The sequence below is a fragment of the Manis javanica genome, chromosome 6 (genome assembly GCF_040802235.1).
Source record: "Manis javanica isolate MJ-LG chromosome 6, MJ_LKY, whole genome shotgun sequence".
Lineage (NCBI taxonomy): Eukaryota > Metazoa > Chordata > Mammalia > Pholidota > Manidae > Manis > Manis javanica.
Genome location: NC_133161.1, coordinates 2,710,509 through 2,730,607, shown reverse-complemented (window position 1 = coordinate 2,730,607; position 20,099 = coordinate 2,710,509). Strand labels below are relative to the sequence as shown.

The 20,099-nt window shown below is 50.5% G+C and overlaps 1 protein-coding gene across 5 annotated transcripts in view; it reads left to right on the top strand.

Moving 5' to 3' along the window:
* The window catches only part of DPP6 (dipeptidyl peptidase like 6), an 863,884-nt gene that overhangs the window by 794,043 nt on the left and 49,742 nt on the right, over window positions 1–20,099 (top strand). For all 5 annotated transcript variants that reach the window (XM_073238157.1, XM_073238156.1, XM_073238155.1 and 2 more), the window contains exons 13-16: window positions 4,242–4,349; window positions 6,340–6,431; window positions 7,348–7,395; window positions 8,945–9,063. In XM_073238157.1, coding sequence (XP_073094258.1) covers window positions 4,242–4,349; window positions 6,340–6,431; window positions 7,348–7,395; window positions 8,945–9,063 — 367 coding nt within the window. The remainder of the gene's footprint in view (window positions 1–4,241; window positions 4,350–6,339; window positions 6,432–7,347; window positions 7,396–8,944; window positions 9,064–20,099) is intronic.

Here is a 20,099-nt window from a genome sequence, read left to right as displayed (position 1 = left end):
AGAGCGGAGGAGGCCCACGGAACTCAGTCTATGACAGAAAAAATTAAACATCCACAAAGAAACTACTGGCACTTGGATTTCCTGTCTTTGTTACTTTTGTTTCATTACACATCTTGACATCAGGAAGACCGGGAGAGAACATTCTGGAAGTTTATTTTCTTCTTAGCCAACCCAATGGGATAAAAATTGTCTGAAAATCTGTGGGAAAAATCAAACCAGATCTGACTCAAGGACTATGGTGGCAAGGGTGTAGGTACTCTCCTTTATGGAGGCGCTAGATCCCATTTATGAAAACAACCAAAGCCGGACGACACAGCTGTCCATGCCGGCTCCACATGAACATTCCAGCAAGCACCTGGTGTGCACTCTTTCATCTGTGGAATTAGCGGTCTGTCCAGCCTTCCGTCGATTATCTCAGGCCTGGTGGCCTCATTAATGGACACAACTGCTTTTAAATATGAAAAAGATTTTCCTGCCCTACACAAATCGCATCCAAAAGAGGGGTGACCCAGATGCCCACTTTTGTGATCCTGTGTCCAAATTTGAGTGCCAAGTCCATGCTAAGAAGATACCGAGAATGAAAGAGTATGTGAAAACCCCAAAATATTAGCTGGCATTATGCTGGATTTATGCTGAGAAGTTCCTCCACCTGGACCAACAGTATAAGCACAGATACCAAAAGTCATGTCGGGATGTTCCCTTTATATCAGACAGAATGTCTGGGACTGAAATGAAAGTACCGGAAAACGATCCATTATCTGCACAGCCATCTGTTCAGCACTTACGGGTTATGCCAGGCACCGTACTAGGCTTTGTGGATTTCAAAAGTGAATCATTCCATCATATGTATGCACCACATCTGCTTATCTGCAGATAGACGTGGGGCTTGTTTCCACCTTTTGGTGATTGTAAGTAGTGTTGCTGAGAACATCGTGCCAAGTGAAATTGGCCTCAGTAAATTTTTTTAAATGAGTCAGCTGGAATAGCAGCTCTCAAAGAGGTTACAGTGCAGGAAGAAGATGACAGAGCATGTGAATTCCACAGTCTGAGAGAAGCAATCCCAAAGTATGCTCAGGAGGTGTTAAGTTCCACTGTTGGAGGGGCTGGGAGCAGGGAACAGCGTTGAGGGGGCAGTGCTAGGCCTGGGCCCCACTGCAGTTTGTATCTGGGTGGGAGGAGGCACAGAGGCCTTATGAAAGGTGCCAGCAGTTTGTTTCTTTATGGGCACACAGGCTTTGGAAAGCTGGGGTCCGAGGGACCCACTTCTGCCTCCCAGCCTTCCCACTGGGGTGTCCATATTAAAGCCCAGCAGCCTGACTGCCCGCCTGTGGTTCAGGGGCCGCAGGGCTGTCCTCCTCTGCCCACCTCCCTCGGGCCAGGATTTTCCTGTGTTTATCAACCACACATCTCATTGCCACTTAAGAACACCAGCCACCCACTGAACAGACAGCCTGGGTGAGATTTGGGAAACTAGATCTTTCCAAGCAAAATCAAGTCAACACTTAAAAAGGAGCATAAAGTAAAATTCTTCTGCTTTTAAAATGTAAACTTTAAAGCATTTCCTAATCAAACATCTAGCATTTTCAAAGTAGCCACTGGCAAATGCGTCTTGAGTTTAGGACAGAAGGACTGTCCCGTAAGGGGACCGATTCCTCTCGGGCGTGCAGCCCCAGCTCCCGGCCGCCACGCCTCCCAGGCAGGTGCAGCATCCCCAGGACAGGGAGGCCCTGATCCCTCTGAGCACCACTCAGCACATCTGTTTCCTATGGGCACACTCAGCGCCGTGGTCAGTAGGAAAATCCAATTGCAAGTTTCTTATGACTTTCTCTTAGAAGGGATTTTTCATAAAGGAACTAATGGGCTCTATTTTTCAAAAATAATCTGTAGTGTTGTCATATCCTTCAAGATGTCATGAGGTTCTGAAGGGAGAGTTACGAATTTACTTAAGGCTGACCTGCTGTCTGCTGCCAGCGAAGCTCTGACTTCAGGCCCGTCCACTGCAATGGGATCACAGTTACCTGCCCCACACAGTGGGGCACAGTGTCATGCGAGGAGAAGACCAGGGCCTGGGACATCGTACGCACCCCGGGGAGACCCTTCTGCTTAGAGCAACCCATCTCCTGATTCCTTGTTGCCAGGGCAACGGGTGAGCTCTCACGATCCTGGGGCCTCTATCCGAGCTACCATCTCCCTCCAAGGCCTCACAGAGGGTCCCTTGAGCCAACAAGAAGCCACGGGCATGTAGTGCACCCCACGGGCAGAGATGCAGGACGTTCCCTCTCCCCAGGAGTACTCCAGGGAGATAGGCAACCCCCCCACCCCCCACCCACACCATCCCTGCTGCCACGACCTTGCAGCACACCTCCTGGGGCCCTACCCCAGCACCAGTGCCACTTGGGGTAGAGCCCTGGAACCTGTCATCTGGGTTGAAGAATTTCCTGTAGTCAATTTCTAACAGTCTTCTGCTAGAGTTTTGGTTTTGTGATTCAGATTTCAGGCTGGGGGATCTCGGACAAGACGTGCCTCTGAACCATGAGAAGACCTGGCAGGGAAACTGCAGTAGCTGGCCCTTCATTTCTCACCCGCAGAAAGGCTTCTTCTTCGTAAATATGCTGTGATGGGGACCAGGAAACCAGCCAGCATGTGACAAATTCCCTGCTCCCCAGAGGCCAGATGTGTTCCCCCAAAACCATGAGAGGCAACCCCAGGATTAGAATCCAGTCCCCTACTCAAGTCACTGGACTTTCTCACGAAAAACACATTCACTGCATGAGAAAGCAGGTCTCAGAGAGGGTTCCTTCACTGCCCACCACAGAACGTTACTCCAACCAATACGAAGGTGACGTTAAAATGATTGAGGCCTTCTCAGTGTAAAAACAATGCTTCTGGACAGAATTCATTATTTCTTACATCTATTCAGAGTATTCTCTTCTGCCAGAAGGGCAAACATTTCCCCAGACAACTGATATTGCAACGTCCAGCTTGCGGTTGGCAAACAGAAGTCCATTTAAAAAGCCAAATTCACTGCTAGTTTTTCCATTTTCTCTACTTTTAAATACCATGCTTCTAAGTCTAAATAGAAAAATAAATATTTGCAGATTAAAGGTTTCATTTTATTGCAAATATTCATGAAGATTAAATGTCACGTGTGGGTTTGATTTCTCCGGGCGTATTGCATTTGCATGTATCTGTTCACCACAGGGAAATGAGTGTTCCTCATGCCAGCTGGGGTTTATTTGCCGTTTTGCACTCATCCCTGCCTTAGCGTGGGGCTCCTTGAATCAGAAAATACGTGTCGTGGCTCACTGATCGGTGTTTGTGGATGGACACTTTCAAACTCATCTGCTGCTGCAGCAAAATCCCTGTCGCCCACCCAGGTGACAGCCAGCCTGCCCGGGGCTGGCAGGGGCTGAGCTGTGACGGCTCGGCCTTTGGGGGCCGGGCAGAGATGGTGGCAACGCGCTTCCCCCTTGTTTCTGAAGCCAGCCTGGAATTCCCTCCCCCAGGACCAGCTGGGAATGCTGATTCCATTTTCAGGGAAAGGTGACAGTAGATCCACGTGAACACGTGCCAGCGAGCAGACTGTGTGGCACCTTCTCTGGCTAACGCGATGCACGAAGCAGGGAGGCCCCAGGAGGACTGTTCGCTCTCACCTGCATCTTAAAGTGTAGCACATTCATCTTTGTTCACAGTTTCTCTTGCTCTCTATTTACCTCCTCAGTGGGATATTCTGTGTGAGATGGATTTTATTAAACAGGAAGCAGGAGTGAAAGAACAGAATCCATTTTTTGGCAAACTCAGGCGTGGGTTGCTCAGAATCACGTTCAGCACAGTAGATAATAACGCCCCAGGGGAGATTTTGCAGTGCACTCCAGTTCTGATGGGCCACAGTCCCGGGGCAAGCTCTAGCCCTTATTCTCCAAGACCTGAGTCCTGTCCGTTCTGGGGTCTTGTCCATGAAGCCCCCTCTCGGCAGTGGTGCCTTACAAACCACGCGGCGCCCTTTACCTGCCTTTGCTCAGGCTGTCGCCTCCGAATTCCTCCTCCTCCTGCCTTAGAAAACTGAAGGTGTGGCGCATGATTTCCAGGGGAAAAGGCCCCACACCGTGTTTGCCCTTTCAACCACGTCTCTCATTACAGATCACTTAGAAAATGCAGCTCTAGTTGTGTTTTATCCGTTTCCGCTCTTCCAAACAAAATTGAGCCTTTTAATAGACTCTGTCCATTGCTTCTGTCCACAGAATGAAGAACCAGTGTTCTCCAAGGATGGCCGGAAGTTCTTCTTCATCAGAGCGATCCCACAGGGAGGACAAGGGAAATTCTATCACATCACCGTGTCCTCGTCCCAGGTAAATCCTGTCTCCCAGGCTGTGTTTGCTGTGTTGGTGATGCCCCCTAGTGGCTGAGCACTCTGTGCACCTGTCACCGTGAAGGTCCCCAGAGCCGGCTGGGAACACTTGGATGGGGAGACAGGTCCTGCAAGGTGGGGCAGAATGCATTATTGTTAAAGTCCCAGGGTGCTGATCGGGGTAGTGGGTCACGTTTGCCCTTTAAATTATAACCCAAAATAAAATCAATGCTTCTGACTGTGCTGGGGCGTCGGGGGGACACTGGGACCCACTCTTGGTATGAGAGTGAAGACTTGCATCAACTCTTTTGTGAAGATCCTGCACCCTCGGCCTTTCCTCCCCACGAGCTGGGACGCCCCTTATGCTCTCTCCCAGAGGCCAAGAGCCTGTGCACATGGCTCCCCCCTGGTCCAGTCCCCAAGGCCACCCCCTCCCCTTGTAGCCAGTCTCAGGTGTTCCCCCAGCCTCTGTGGCCACCACCTGTCACCCTCAATTCCTGGGTCTGGTGAGTTACAAGCACAGCATCCCTGAGCAGGGAGCTTCAGAGCCTGATAAACGCAAATCAGAGCCCAAAGCAGACATCCTGTTGAGCACCGTCCTGCACAGTGGTCACCAGGCAGCCGCCCACCTGCTTGAGGACGCCACCCCAGAGCTGAACCTGTGGGAACTCCGCCCTCAGAAAGAAGGTGGAGAGGGGTGTGGCACTCCCATGATCAGACCCTCACCTCCCTGGGTGGATTCTGTTTTTGAAGCAGTCTGAGATTATCTAGGATCAGGGGAGATAAATAAAATTCGATTTTTTAAAAAGCTCCGTGGGCATAAGGTAGCAGGCATGTATTTATGATACGGCCCAAGGGCAGTGTGGCAGATGCCTGCCTAAGGGCGGCTCCTAGGCAGGGACAGGGGCGTGGCTCACTCGGAGGCTCGGGGACGGATGTGTCAGTCTTCAGTTCACTTAATTACACAACTACACAATGTCTGCGGACTGGCTGACATGTGTGTTTATCCCTGTGGCCTCCGTTCCGTTGCCCAGACCCTCTTGTTTTCTCATTTTAGAATCCCTTTAACCAAGATTTGTAAATGTTTAGATGTTCTCACTCAGCTGTCTCTGAATTCAACCCTATGAAAAGCATTTGCTGAGTCCCCTGTTCCGGCAGCAAGGACATGCCCCCCAACCCTGACCTGGGAGGGCACCCCCACCCAGGAGCCCCTCAGCCCCGCTGCCCCCAGAATCCACTTAGCACCCCAGTTCTCCCAGGGGCTCTGTCTTCTCCCAGTGTTTCCAGTTCTGTGGGCCCCTTGGGGCCCACAGTGTCTGGGGGGGCCATTGTCCGATTTAATCACAGTCTGAATCACAGTCTGATTCACACCTGCCTCCTGGGGCACCGCCACCCATGGCAGCCGGCCCTGTGGCTCACACCCGGGCACCTCCACGCCTGTTCCAGATCACACGCTTCCTGTCGAGGTCTCACCTCTCCCTCCTTCCTTGTCATAACTGCTCTGCTCTGAAGGCCCTTCAGGAGAGACGGTGTGGCCCTCAAGAACAAACGGTCCTGCAGAGAATGCCAGGGCCTCTTCCGCCCAGCCCTTCATTCTTTCTCCTCTATTTCCTGCCTTGTTTCACCCCCTCCCCTGCTTCTCTTTCCTCCTCCTGGTCTCTACCAATCAGTTAGAGATTTTAAAGGGACAATGTCAACAGCGTTTGAAGCTTTGATTCTTAGGAGCTCACGTCTCAGGTGGAGTCACTGGTGGTCACAGTTCTAGTGCATCAGTGCCACCACGTGGGCCCCACCGGCCCCGCCACTGCTGACGTTCAGAGCAGGAGCAGGCTGGGCCAGAGGGGCGGCGGGGGTTGCTGGAGCCGGGGGATCAATAGGGTGGCCGGGCCTCAAGGAAGGGCAGGGCTGGGGTGGGCGACTGGCTTCGCGGAAGGACGGGGTCTCAGCGGGCGACAGGCCCGCCCGCCATGCCTCCATGTGTGTCTGTTCAGCCCAACAGCAGCAACGACAACATACAGTCCATCACCTCCGGGGACTGGGACGTCACCCAGATCCTGTCCTACGATGAGAAGCGCAGTAAGATGTGAGTGCGAATCGGACCGTGCGGCCAGCAGGCGGCCCACCCCAGGGCCCACTGCTGCTGACAGGCGCATTCGCTGTCTTCCCCTCGAATTTCCTGCTGAGCACGGGGTATGGCACAGAGGCCCTCACTCCCTCTCAGACGCCCCTGGGGCCCTGCCTCGTCATGAACAACGTCCTAGGTTCCTGTCTGAATGGCCCCCTTCCAAAGTGCAGGATGGCAGGGACAAATGAGCAGCCAGGCCTGCGGTGGGCATCTGCGGTGGGCACCTGTGGGTGGGCTGGTGGTGATATTAGGGGAAGGTCTTGATTCTTCGCTGGTCCAGGGGCTGCTCCAAGTGGGCCCGAGCATTATCTCTTCCAACACCGTGGGCCATGAGGTAGGTTTCCTGCCTTCCTCACGTCAAAAATAACTTAGCCAAGCCGAAAGAAGTGAAGTAATTTTCTGCAGGCTACTCCGTCGGTGACGGGATTCAGACAGCTGGAGTCGGCCCACATGCTAGTCATCCTGCCCGGTCTGGGGCTGGAGCCGGCTTTCCTCATTCGGGGTCCCAGGGAAGACCACTCAGTGAGGGATATTGACCCAGGCCTTGTGTCTGGGCTTGTGCTGTGTTCTCGGGTGCTTACCCTGCAGAAGGCTAATGGCCTTGTAAGGAAATTTCCACGCCCGAATCCAGGTGTACACCACCATCTTCCCGGCCCTACACAGAACCCGCAGGCCAATGCGGGAGGTCCCAGGGCCCGCAGAGGGCCTCCCCAGCCTGTCCCTCTGCCCCTGGCCGTGTGGCTCTCTCCGGCCCCACCCGCCCTCATAGCTGGACCCCAGCTGGAGACGTGTCGCTGCCTCAGAGGTCCCTGAGGTGTGGCGTGCGGCACGCAGACCGGCCCCAGCTGACCCGTGCACCTGCTCATCTTTGCAGCTACTTCCTCAGCACGGAAGACCTGCCCCGGAGACGGCAGCTCTACAGGTACGCAGGCCCTGCCCGCCCCCAGCGCTGTCTCCCCCAGGCAGACGTCTAGTCCAGCTGAGTCCCCGTGGGTCACTTCCTCCTCCTGACACCCGCAGGCTGTAACACTCCCCTTCCTCCAGAAGTACTCGTCTGCAGGCCTCACTCTCCCTGGTGTCTGCAGGAAGGAGAGTCTGCTTTGGGGGCACGTGGGGGCTTTGCGGGCGAGGTCCCCACGTCACGGCCAGCCTGCTCTGTGACGCGGGTCAGGGTCTGCTGTCTCAAGGCAGGCGGAGGAGGGAGGCCTCTGGGCCCCAGACAAGGACCGGATTTTCCCAGTGTCGGTCCCTGTCCGGCATTAAATGCTGCCATCTGCCCCATTGCTGCTCTCACTGGAGAAGGGATCAGGTCTAAGTGGGACAAGCAGAGGTGGACACGGGTCAGGCTTTTACCTTCTCTGTGTTTCCAGATAGGAGGAGAGTGGTGGCTGGTGGCTGCCTCCGGGCACATCAGCCCCTCCGGAGGCACTGTTCTGTGCACACTGAGGCCCAGGTGGGCAGCCCACAGTCTGGGCTGAGGCAGTGCCTTCTCTGCCCCCCAACTGCTGGACCTTGGAGAAGCCCATGAGGTGGACAGCTGTGTCCCCTCGTGTCCCCAGGCCCACACGCTGACGGCATAAAAGACCAGTAATAAGGGAGTCTTGGCAGGGGGAGAAAAGTGGCAAGTCTGTGTGGCCACAGGCTGGCCTCCCTACAGGCTTCACGGGGCCACACGGTGCGTGGTGACTCGGGCGGTCCTGCCAACACACTGTAGAGGCGGGCGGGCCGACTGCAAACCCCCCCCACTCACTCCCCCCACTGCTGTAGGCAGGCTTCATACCAGCACCACAGTGAGGCGGCCCCGTCCCCTGCGAAGAGCTCGGGCAAGAACCTCCAGACCGATGAAACAATTCCTGGGTATCCGTCCTTTTATAGAAACACATTTTAGGCCTTCTGACATGAAATGCACTTGGTCAGGGCGGCCCCAGCCTCCTACTGTTCTAGCTGGTTGACTGGGAAGGTGCTCGCAGCGGGTCACCCTGCTGGCAGGACTGGCCTGGGGAGCAGCCAGTGCGCAGTGTGGCCCACGGTTTCGGAGTCCCTGCCTTGTCCTACGGCAGTGTTAGGGGGAATTCCCGGGGGGATGCTAAGATACGGGAGACATGCCAAACAGCGAACCACCCACTCAGAGGACAAGAGGCTTGGATACCAGTAGGACCTTACCCTGTCCTCAAATCAGGGATGTGCTGGGGCAGAAATAAAAGCATAGAGACCCAGTACACACCCCTCCATAAAGCAGAGGTGCCTAGAGCTCTTCCAAGCCGAGGGGACCGGCCAGCCCAGAGAGGTAGGATAGCTGACCTTCAGGCGCACCCGGCAGGCAGACCCAGGAGGAAGGCCCAGCACCGGGTGCCCCAGAGCACATCTGGGGGAAGAGAGAGCAGCTGGCCTGCATTGCCACGGGGGCCCTGGGCCCGCACCGCTGCCCGTGCCCAGCTGCCGTGGCTCATGCCCTGCTCTCTGTGCACCAGCGCTAGCACGGTGGACAGCTTCAACAGGCTGTGCCTGTCTTGCGACCTGGTGGGCGACTGCACCTACTTCAGCGCATCCTTCAGCCTCAGCTCGGACTTCTTCCTGCTCAGGTGTGAAGGTAGGTCCCCACCCGGTCCAGCCCCGTCTCTGAGTCAGTGCTGGGGTCTGTGGACACACGCGCAGGAGGGGAGGCGGCCGCCAGGGGAGGAGGTAATGATGCTGCCCGGTTGATGACGCTGGCTCTCGGGACCAGGCTAGTGGGAGCTGTAGGGGCTTTCACATTGCGCCACGGGTGGCAGCTTATCAGAGTGTTCGTATGCTGCACAGTTTTTCCCAAAGTCTGGCTACATTGCCCATTTTTAAAATGTCCCTCAAGGTGGTTGGGGCAGGGATCTTACACACTGATGAACTTAGGCCATCTGATTTCAAAGATCAACATCTTAAGGATATTTCAAGATTAAGCTTATATAAAAGACGTCTCAACAGGAAAAAAATCATTTTCCTATTACCCAGTCCATGGATAATCTATCCCAAACTTCAGAAAGTTCTTCATCACTCCAGTAGCATACCTAAAGCTGTATCTTTGCATCCTGTCCTCACATCTTGAAAAGATAAGATGTGAACCCATGAGACGTAAGTAATAGTAAATACGGTCATTACAAAAATCTGTCCCAAAGAAGAGCTACTGAGATCAGCTCAAAGTAGGCCCCAAGTGGAGACCAGCTGGGACCTGGAGTAACTCAACCCTACAAGCCACGGATGGAGAGGAAAGGCTTTCTTAGAGTGGGATCCCTGCTGGCCTTTGCTAACTGTTTGCCAGTGTGCGATCTCACCTGCTTTTCCCAGCATCACCTGGAATCTTGAAGAGCCACAGAAAGAAAGATGCGGCCACTGGCCACCACAACCTCAGCCCAGACATTCTTCTAAGACAATGGGGAGGAAAGGGGTTGCATCGGATGCACCAGGAGTCCCTCGTCCCCTCGAAGATTACCAACTGGAGACAGACCACCAAGCCTCTGAAGTCGTAGGACGGCTGCTGCAGAAGGAAGAACTGAGAGCTCATCCACCCACCTCGTCTGCCAAGTGACAAGCGTGATGGGAAGTGAGGTGCCTCCCCAGCCCCAGGTGAGTCTGGGATGCACGGAGGACCAGCATCCAGGGCTCTGGATTCCTAGGCCCCAGGTCAGGGTCCTCGTGAAATTACAACTTGGAAATACATAGAGACTTACAGGGCAAGCAGACCCACTGCCAGCCAGAGACAACAGCCTGACAGAAGCTACGGAATCAGAGATCTGAAATCTTAGCTCAAGGAGGAAGTGGCTTTAAAACATGGGACTGTCATGATAAAATGCAAAAGGGAAAACTGAAGGGGACTGACAGAAGAACATCCCGGATAAGAATGGTTACGTGAGGAAGGTGATAGACCCTCCGTCAGGAAAGATCCTTGAAAGAAGCCGGATAACATTTGCTGGAAACTGTTTATATGTGAGGCAGATTTTGAGCTGGGCCTGTGGCGTCTCTGGTCTGGGTGGTGACAATGGCTTTCTTACTCTTGGATTGGTCCCGACTCACTAGTACTTGCTGCACATGGTGACCTTTCACACAGTCCAGCATCTTCATTGGTGACATCCTTCTGCTGTTTCTCTTTGGAGATCGGGAGCTCGCCAAGTCCCGCGGGATGTTCTCCAACCACAGTTTAGTCTCCGTGGCCTTGTCCTAACAACTGGCAGCCTTTTGTTGTTGTTTCCAGAGGTCCGCCCCGGGATGGCATTGAGCAGGCTCTCCCTGGAGATCTGTGGCCCAGGATTCAGGCAGGGAAGGTCCCAAAAGACAGGTGTAACCGTGGCGTCCACGTTGGGCAGCCATATGGACAGTGTGTTTGGTGATCACTGAACAGTTGTTCGTGTGCAAATTTCCAGTCTGCCTGCTGGCATTCCATCCTTAGTGGGAATAACATTTCTTTTTATGTTTATGTCCTTGCTAGTTTGGGGACATTTTCAATTCATGTGACTGCTTGTATTGTGGTCTGTGAATGTTTAGTGTGAAGAGATGGCTCTTCTCTGATGTCCTCTTCGAGGAAAGCAAAGGGCAAGCACAGCCTGTCAGGTCAGACACACGGGCCCAGCCCAGAGACCGTCCTGATCTTGCCATCAGAAGGGAGGGCCCGTCCCTCCCCACAGATGCCAGAGTCTCTACCAGCAATCAACAGATTCATGGAATTTAAAGGGTAGGACTAGATCTCTGGGGTCACGCTATCTCATCTCCGTTCCTGCTCCCCTGCATTAAGAAACTGAAGGCTCACTTGATCATGGAGTCTCACTCCAGGGTTTTCTGAATCATGTAGAACCGATTCAGGTATTTAGCCTGTTGCCCCATCTTAAAGTAAGCATAAAGCAGCCCTCTTCTCTGCAAAATCGCTCTTTAAAACTTCTTCCGTAATAACCTATTTTGTGGCTTAACTAACAAATGCCCAAATTAACCTGTCCCCTAAAGCCCCATTAAAACTGCATTTTTTAAAAGGGATTTCCTAGAAAGACAAATTTACAAGTGGATAAAATGGATAAGATGACATCAGGAGCCAACGTGTGGACCTCTGACTTCACAGGCCTGACAGCCCAACCCTCAGCCCACAGGAGAGGAGGCTGAGCAGCCCCCGGGTTTACACCCCCAGTGGTGGCGGTAACTGTCGTGAGAGTGGAAACAGCGAGGGTTATGAGATTTCCAAAAAGAAACGATGACAGTGACTCAGTTTGATTGCTTGGGGTTTTTGTTGAGGGGGAAGACTAGAGAGAAGCTTCACAGATGAGATAGCATTTCAAATAAATGTGTGGGCAGGATTCAGACTGTGAGAAGCCATCCAGAAGTGGGGCCACCACATGAGCAAAGAGCACTAGGGGGTCTGCGGTCACATGGGGGAGTCCTGCAGCCCGCGGCTCAGTCAGCTGAGCGGACACCCCCATTTAAGTCCAACTTAATAATTATTTTTAAGTATTTTTAATTATTTAAAAATACTTTTAAATAATTTTATTTCCCTGAGTTTCTCAGTAGATATTAAAGTAGACCCAAATGCATAACCCACAGCAGCATTTACTAAATGTCCTCTCCTGTTGATTTCCTTCACAGCCCAAAGCTACTCTGGGAGATTCTTGTAAACTTCTGGCCAAAGTAACTTCTCCACCCCAACCTTAGAGACCCCCTACCCCATCCCTTGCCTGCAGTACTTTATTATGCAGATTAACTTAGCCTTTAAGATGCAACCAGAACCAAAAAAATTCCTTTCTTTTTAGTTTGAGGGAAAATGTAGTGGCACTAGAGGATTCTTTGAATGAGGGAAAGGGAGATCTCTGAATACTCCCACATTCACAAATGTTCTAGCCATTGCACAGAAACTCCAAGTTGTTCAGTTTGGGCATAGGCAGAAATAATAGTCAAAGGATTTATAACTAGAACAAGGTGGGCACCAGCCAGTCAAAACAGATGCCCCATCAGAGCAAACCCCACATCAGGACATAGGGCTGGGTATCATATTAGCAGCTCTAAAGTCAGGAAATTGCAACAGCCCCGCATAAACTTGGTCATTCTTCCCACTCTTCTGTGCACCTTCCGTTATGATAGTTTGGGGCAAGTTTATCTGGCGTGGATCTGACCTTTAACCTACATGATAGTGCTCAGCATTGTAACTTTATCGTCCCTGGCTTGCTCCTCTAATGTTTGCAATCCCTACTTCTGTGTAACCAGTCCTTCAGCACATGGTTCTTGTCCTGACGTCCCTTGTTCTTCCACAGTGTGTTTGTCCATCTTCACCATCATAGTTTCATTCAGTCTTACCTTCATGTGGTATCTCCTCAAATTTTTAATTAATGTTTATTCTGTGGTTTCTCAAGGCTTGCCATTTTTACATATCTTTATAATTCCTAAGTTCTTTATTAAATGTGTAAAGACTTAAAAGTGCATAAATTTTTTTTATACCTTTGGATACTATATTAAAAATAAATTAAAATACAATAGTAAAAACTCATAAATGTCTGTAGTGCTTCTAACCACTTATAGCCTAGCTGGATCCCATCCATCTGGGTCAATATTTGTCTCTAAAAGGTGTAGGTTTCATTCATATGGTCACTAGAGGTGCAGAAGGGACACCTGGAAACCACGTTCAGTAGAACCTCATGGAAACTCACCTACGTATTTAATATAGAGAGGTTGAGGTTTCTTTCCAAATCTCTAGGGTCTGGCAATGAAGCTGGCCAAATCCAAAATACTACATTATGATGTAACATTTTATAATTATTTTCCAGGATATGACAATAAGCTTTTGATCTATATACTTAATGGTCTTCCCAATGACCCTTTAAGGTGAATAATCATAGAAATACCTAATATTTATCTAGCTCTTAATAAATTGAAAAGTACATTCCTTATAATATATTTAATTTTATATTTCCATTTCTGATACCTTGCAATGTATGCTCTAACACAAATAGATCTACTCAGAGTTCTTACACTGAACACAGCTCACATTCCCATACCTTTGTCTTTAATTGCTTGGTGAATTCCTGTACATTCTCCAAGCCCTCTTTCAGGCAAGGGCTGATTTTTATCCCACCCCAGGAGGGGTGAACTTGCAGTGGGGAACTTGCCCAGCACTGGGCAGGGCTGCAGACCCACCTAGGTCTGGATGTTGTCACAGATTCCTCAGCTCTCCGTGGACACCCAGATCAGAAGCCTGGCTGGTCCTCCCACAGAGCTGGGACACCCACCTTCAGGTCCTGCGCAAGCTCGATCATATCGTTAAAGAAAAAGTACTCACCTGCTGTATTAGTTTCCTGTATAAATTGCCACAATTTAGGTGATTTAAAACAACAGAATATATTTTCTCACAGTCTGGAGGTCAGCAGTCTGAGGGCAAGTTGTGCACAGAGTGGATTCCTCCTTGAGGCTCTGAGGGAGAACTTGGTCCGTGTGCCTCTCCGAGCTTCTGGTAGCTTCCAGCAATCCTTGGGGTTCCTGGCTTACAGACGCATCACCTTCGTTTCTGCCTCCACAGGCACATGTGTCTGTGTCCAAATTTCCCCTTCCTTATAAGGACCCCAGTCATTGGGTGAGGGCCCTCCCAGATCCAGTGTGACCCCATCTTGATTACATTTGCAAAGACCTTATTTCCAAATAAGGTCACACACACAGGCATTGGGCATTAGAACTTCAACATGTCTTTGGGAGGGGTGCCACTAAACCCCAGCACCTCCCTCCTGTGACCTGTATCACCTTCTCATGCAAGACAGAGAGGAAAGAAGTCTCTATTGACTTTCTCAGGGACACAAAATTAGAGGCATCCACATGAGATTTTGTGCCTAAGATTATTCTTAATGACTTTACCACATTCTAGAAGGGATCAGAGAGGCCCTGAGGAAAATAGTAACATGGTCCAAAACATGTATTTGGAAGATAACTATGGCATACCAGAGGGAGAAGGGCAGTTCTAATATAGATTTTCTCCAGGAATTTTTCTTCCATGTTATAAAGCAAAATGAATACTCGGGTTGCATGGAACTTTGAAAAGCTCTCCGTTTTCTCCTCCCCAACGCAGTTCAACCCTGAGAGCAACTCAGCAACTGAGCAAAGTGCCCAATTTACATAATTTGAGTTACACAATCACAGCCTCTGTTTAGAATCTGATTTTTCTTTTCAAACCAAATCCCAAGAACATGATTCATTCTCCTTCAAGTTTGTCCAAAGGACGCAATCAATCCCATGCTAAGAAATGCCTAAATCCTGCCAGGAAAATGGGACCCCTGTATGAATCAGGCATTTGCTGCTTCATGCTGAAACATTTTTTTATCTTTAACAATAACTAAGTAAACTCCTCTCCCTTAGAATGAAGGGTAGAAACTACAGCTTCTGTTCCTGTTCTATGTGGGGAAGGGAACCACCTGTGTTGGCGAACCTGGACCATCCCAGGCCTTCACCCCCTTTGGGTGTTGTATTGTGGCTCAGGGAGCTATTTCCCAATGTCAAATATATTTGGTTGTAGATTCAGCAGATTAACTTCTCAAGACAACTTCTCCATCTTGAAGTCAAATTGAAATAAAATATACTCACCCAAGCTTAACATAGAGTGACTCTATCCTGTTACTGTTCTTACTATTAAATATCCCTTGAGACCTCCACCCTCTCCATGGCTGTTATCCTCAAAAGAAGAAGGGAAACCATGATAATGGAGAGCAATCAAGTGTGCAGCCCGACAACCCTGGGCGAGGACTGGGCTCTTCCGCCTGCTAGCTCTCTGATGTGGGCTTGTCGGTTCACCTTGCAAATCCTCCCCTTACTCATCCTGAAAACTGGGGGAGTAACAGTACCTATCGCATAAAGTCACTGTGATGGTTAATAAAAATAATGCATGTGGAGTGCTTAAAGATGCACTGTCAACGCTTCATAAATGGTAACTAATACTGTTAGGATCCCAGTCGGCATCATCACCATCACCTTAGTAATCAATTAAAAATGTCTTAGATATCCACCAGCTACAAACGCAGTATCCAGATGTTAGGATGAGGCTACAGAAATTAACAAGGCAGCGCCAGGATTTCCAGATGTGAACGGACAGCCTTATTCCTCAGCAAGCTGGTGCTGGCAGCCCAGGTCTCTGCCTACACAGCAGGGTGGGACAGTGCAGAAGTGACCATGCTGGCCAGAGTCACAGCACGTTACATAGCCATCTGGTAGGCACAGAAATGAAGTCCCTGGCGAGCTCAGGAGTATCTGTGCCTGCACAGCCCCCGACAGCTGGCTCTTGGCAGATGTTAGGAAGGAACCAGACATTCTTGTTTCTGTGGTGTTCGACCTCCTGTCAGCACCCTTTCCCCTCTTCACCTGTCCTCTTGCAGATGCCCAGTGCTCCCAGCTGCCCTGCCCACAGCCTGTCCTGGGGAGCCATAGCTTACTGGGGGAATGCCCAGTACGGTGCTGCTGTGTCATGTCCGCCCTCCCTGAGCTGTGGTGAGGGCACGGAGAAGGCACGGATGGAATTAGGTGTCACTCTCCGGGCCAGACATCGCTGGCTGCGGTGCTGTGGATGAGCAGGATTCTGAGGCCAAGCCCAGGCTCAGTGAGAAAGGGTGTCCCGGGTGACTGGTCTGTCTGCTGCGGGTAGCAGCGAGGGAGGGGGTGGCCCGCGTGCCATGCATCGTCCCATTCAGTGCCCTCCCCTGAAAGAAATGAATACGTCCTTAACAATGAAGTCTCAGACTCCAGATTGTCTGGGATGGAATATGTTTGGGGGTTCGAGATCCATCCTGAACTCATCTTGTCCTGCAGAATGAAACACAGCAGATTTTTTTAAAACGGGGCTAACTCCTAAAGCCCTGTGGTCAGCTGAGGTCAACATGAACAGAAATGTGCCCTCGTGAAGAGACACGCGTGGAGCTCCGTTTCTGGAAGGAACAGAAAGGGCCACTACTCCTGACGCACTGCGGAAGTTTTCCCCGGGAAGGCTGGTGCCCAGGGAATCCGCAGGATGGCTCTGTCATAATCCTCTGGGTCGGCGCAGACAGCTCCAGAGCCTCCCAGGTGGCCCGGGGTCCCGGGGTCACCTGTAGCCCTTTAGTGCGCATCTGGGCAGGAGTGCCCTTGTTCATTCTGACCCAGTGTGGCATGGAACATTCTGCTTCAGCTGAAATTATTTCCAGTAACTCACACCTGCAAACGATAGTCCCAGAGCTAGAAAAAGAATATGTTTTCAACATCCTCACTGACAGTATTGTGTGATTGGTTTCCGACATACAGGGTGGAATCAATTTCAACAAGATTTGAGAAGGGGGAAGAGCTGGCTTGATTCTGCAAGCGGCCTGACCCTCTGGAGGCCACAGACTGCACTTCCCGGGCATGGACCTGAACTCACCTTTATAATTTGGGGTTTGTCCAAGTGAGTGCTTGGGACCGGGTCTGAGACTCCGTGGAGGATTGCTGGTGTGTTTGTGAGAACATCTGTGCAAACTGCCTGACTTTTGGAGTGATTCCTTCGAGGCTGCTTGTACTAAGAGAAGGAGGGGGATTCTCAAGGCAGGCTCTATCTCCAGTATAATTTACAAGGGTTTTTGGAAGGTGCTAAACTCGTCAGTAAACGCACCAGACCCCAAGCAAACCACTCGATAGGAGCCCCCAGTCCTTACTGGCAACCAGGCAAACATCTCTCATCACAGGGCAAGTGTTTGAGCTGTGCTGGTGCCTGGCGCCTGGGCACTGTCTGCAGAATAAGAGGTTTCATCCTGACCGTGTCCTACTTGAAATGCCCCTGAAGATAAGTAATGCCATTCAGTTGCAATAACTAGCGCTCTGCAGCCCGCCCGCTGCCTTCATTCCCGCTCACCTGGCCCGAGCAGGAAGGGCCCTTTTCTGCTCTGGTGTCCTTCACGCTGCCTCCAGGCAGCCTCTCTTGCTCCTGACTGCGAGTCATATTCCCTAAAGAACATCTCTCTTCAGAATGGCTTCCCAAGCACATACGATTGTCTCTTTTCTAAGTAAAATGTAGAAGAAACATAAAAACGAAGAGTAAGTGGGACCACCAGGCCCCCAGGAAGAGGGCCAGCAGCGAACTAGAGAAGCGAAGAATTTTTGAAAAGTAACTATAAGTGGATCACATTGAAAGTGAAAGCCAGATTAGGCTGTGTAACATGATCGGTGAAAGACATGATTACCAAAAAAATAAAACAAAGTTTGTTTTCCTAGAATTCTGAATCAAATCAGAGGGGCAGGAGGCTGGGAGCAGGTGCCAGTAGTCCCTTGAGGGGCTGGGCGGGGAGGTACCTGCTCTGCTCACACACCTGTAGGCTAACCTTCCCCCCCAGGCCAGGTAAAGAGGATACGTGGCCGTGGCAGACTCTTGGGAGGACAGCAGTCAAGAATTAGGGCCGTGCCTCTGGTCCTTGAAGGCAAGGAGCCCAAGCACTTGGGGACAGAAGCTCCCTGCTGCCCCCATCCACCTCCAAGATCTCAGGCTCTATGACACTGGCTGTACACTGCTCACCTGGACTCTCAACTCCACGTGGCAGAAGACAGCAGAGATCACTTAGCATGGAAGAAAGAGAGACCTCGAACCAAACATGAGAAAAGGACCCAGGAGAAACGTCATGAAGTTCACTTGGATGACCTTACTGCATATGTGTCGCCATAAACGTCCTCGAGATTCCAGAGATTGAATGAAAATTATTCTAGATACCAACTGATTTTCAGAGGCTAAATGGCAAGGGGATTATAATTTTAAATAAGTTTGTCACAATCTAGTATTATATAGAGGCATATATATAGCCTGTCTTCATCGCTTAGTGATACAGACACCTACATATGTTGGTGGCTTGTGCTGATGGGGTGGGACATCTACTGCATGGAAAGAGAGGAATTTTTTCAGTGTAGAATGTTCCACGGCTGTAACACAAGAACAGGCTGCTGCAGAAAAGAAGCCAATGGACAGCAAAATATTTGCCAAAAAAATGTTTAAGTTCTAAAGAAACATTGAATAGATGGGAGTAATTAAATGCCTCAATTTCCCCAAAAAAGCCCTGGTTAATGCCTGATGAAGATCAATAAAGGCCTGAGAATTATTCTTCATGCCTACATGTCTTTCTCAAAAGTATCCTTGTTTGGGCAAAATTATGACCAGAACACCACCAAATAGTAACCCAGAAAACCCAGCAGAAGCCCTTATTGCTTACCAGACACAAAAATCCGCTCAAGGGATTAAAGATTTAACCCAAGACCTGAAACTGGATACCCCTGGGAGACGCAGACGGGGAAACCTTCCCGATGTTGGTCTTGACAATTGTTTCTCGGATCTGACACCAAAACCACAAGCAACGAAACACAAATAAACAAGCGGGACCACATCAAACATCTGATAAGGGGTTAACTTCCAAAATAAGTGTCTGTCTTTACCTTTTGGGCTGTGAATCACATTCCCACCCTTTGTGCCGCTAGACGGCTTGGCAGGGAATTCACAGCCCATGTGGATAGGGCTTTATGGTGCACGTTTGTATTTTGACATTTCCCCTGAATGTCTTTTTTTTGGGACCTTATTTTTACATTGTTCTGCTTTTCTCACCCACTCACTTCAAGCTTATTTTTGTCTGCACATTTATGTCTTTCTTGTCTGCCTTAAATTCTTTTTGCCATAAGATCCAGGGCAGATACACAGGTCATAGATAAAAGGGAATGACTGGCCAAGCGACAGACAGAAAAATCAAACTGCTCCTTTGATTACCGATCAAGGCCGTCTGCATTCTGGCCCCTCTTACCCAGCCTATAGAGCAGGGTTCCTAGGTCAGAGCTTTTCAACCACTTTTAGCAACACAGCCATTTTTCAGGTGAAATGCTAAAGGGACTTCAATATGTAAAACAGATAAAAATGATGTTTTATTATCATTACATTTTATTAGTTCAAAAATATAGCATTTGATGTTCAGTTCAAAGACTATAAGACTGTGTTGATGAGTACAAAATGTGTAAACTACAAATTAGAGGGTGGAGGTGGAAGTTACAGCGTTTTAGCAATCAGCTTCAACCTCCATGAAATTCTAACCAAACTTCCTAGAAGCACTGCTGCACTTCTCTTTCACAGCCATTGCTGGTCACATTTTCCCAGTGTTGTATCAATACCTGTAGACTCCACACCTTCTCTTTCTCCTGCCTCGGGGCGCTGAGCACATTCTTGCCTCTTAGGCTACTGTGTCCTGCTCTTCTTTCTCGACCCTGAGCTCCCCAATAGCAGGACTGTTCATTGGCACCTACAAGGCACCCTAATAACAGACTGAATGCTCGTGGACTTGATACACGAACATTCCCAACAGTGTGCCAGGCGAGGACATGTGCCCTGTGCAGGTCAGGAGCATGGGGACCCAGTCCAAGCCACTAGGGGTCTGAGCCTGTGCAAGAGCCCCTCCTTCCCTTCCAGCCCATCTCTGCCCACTCTGCACCCATCCCGTGCATCCTCTGTCCCCTCGCCCGCCTCAGTTTGCCCCATAGCACGTCTCACTCCTGCCCCGGATTTCTGCCTGTGGGTTTCAGGGCCCATCTCATCTCGCCCATTAGGACGCCCCTTCAGTGATCACAGGAACTTGGCCTTAACCACACTCTGATCCCAGGGCCTAGAACAGCATCCAGGACATA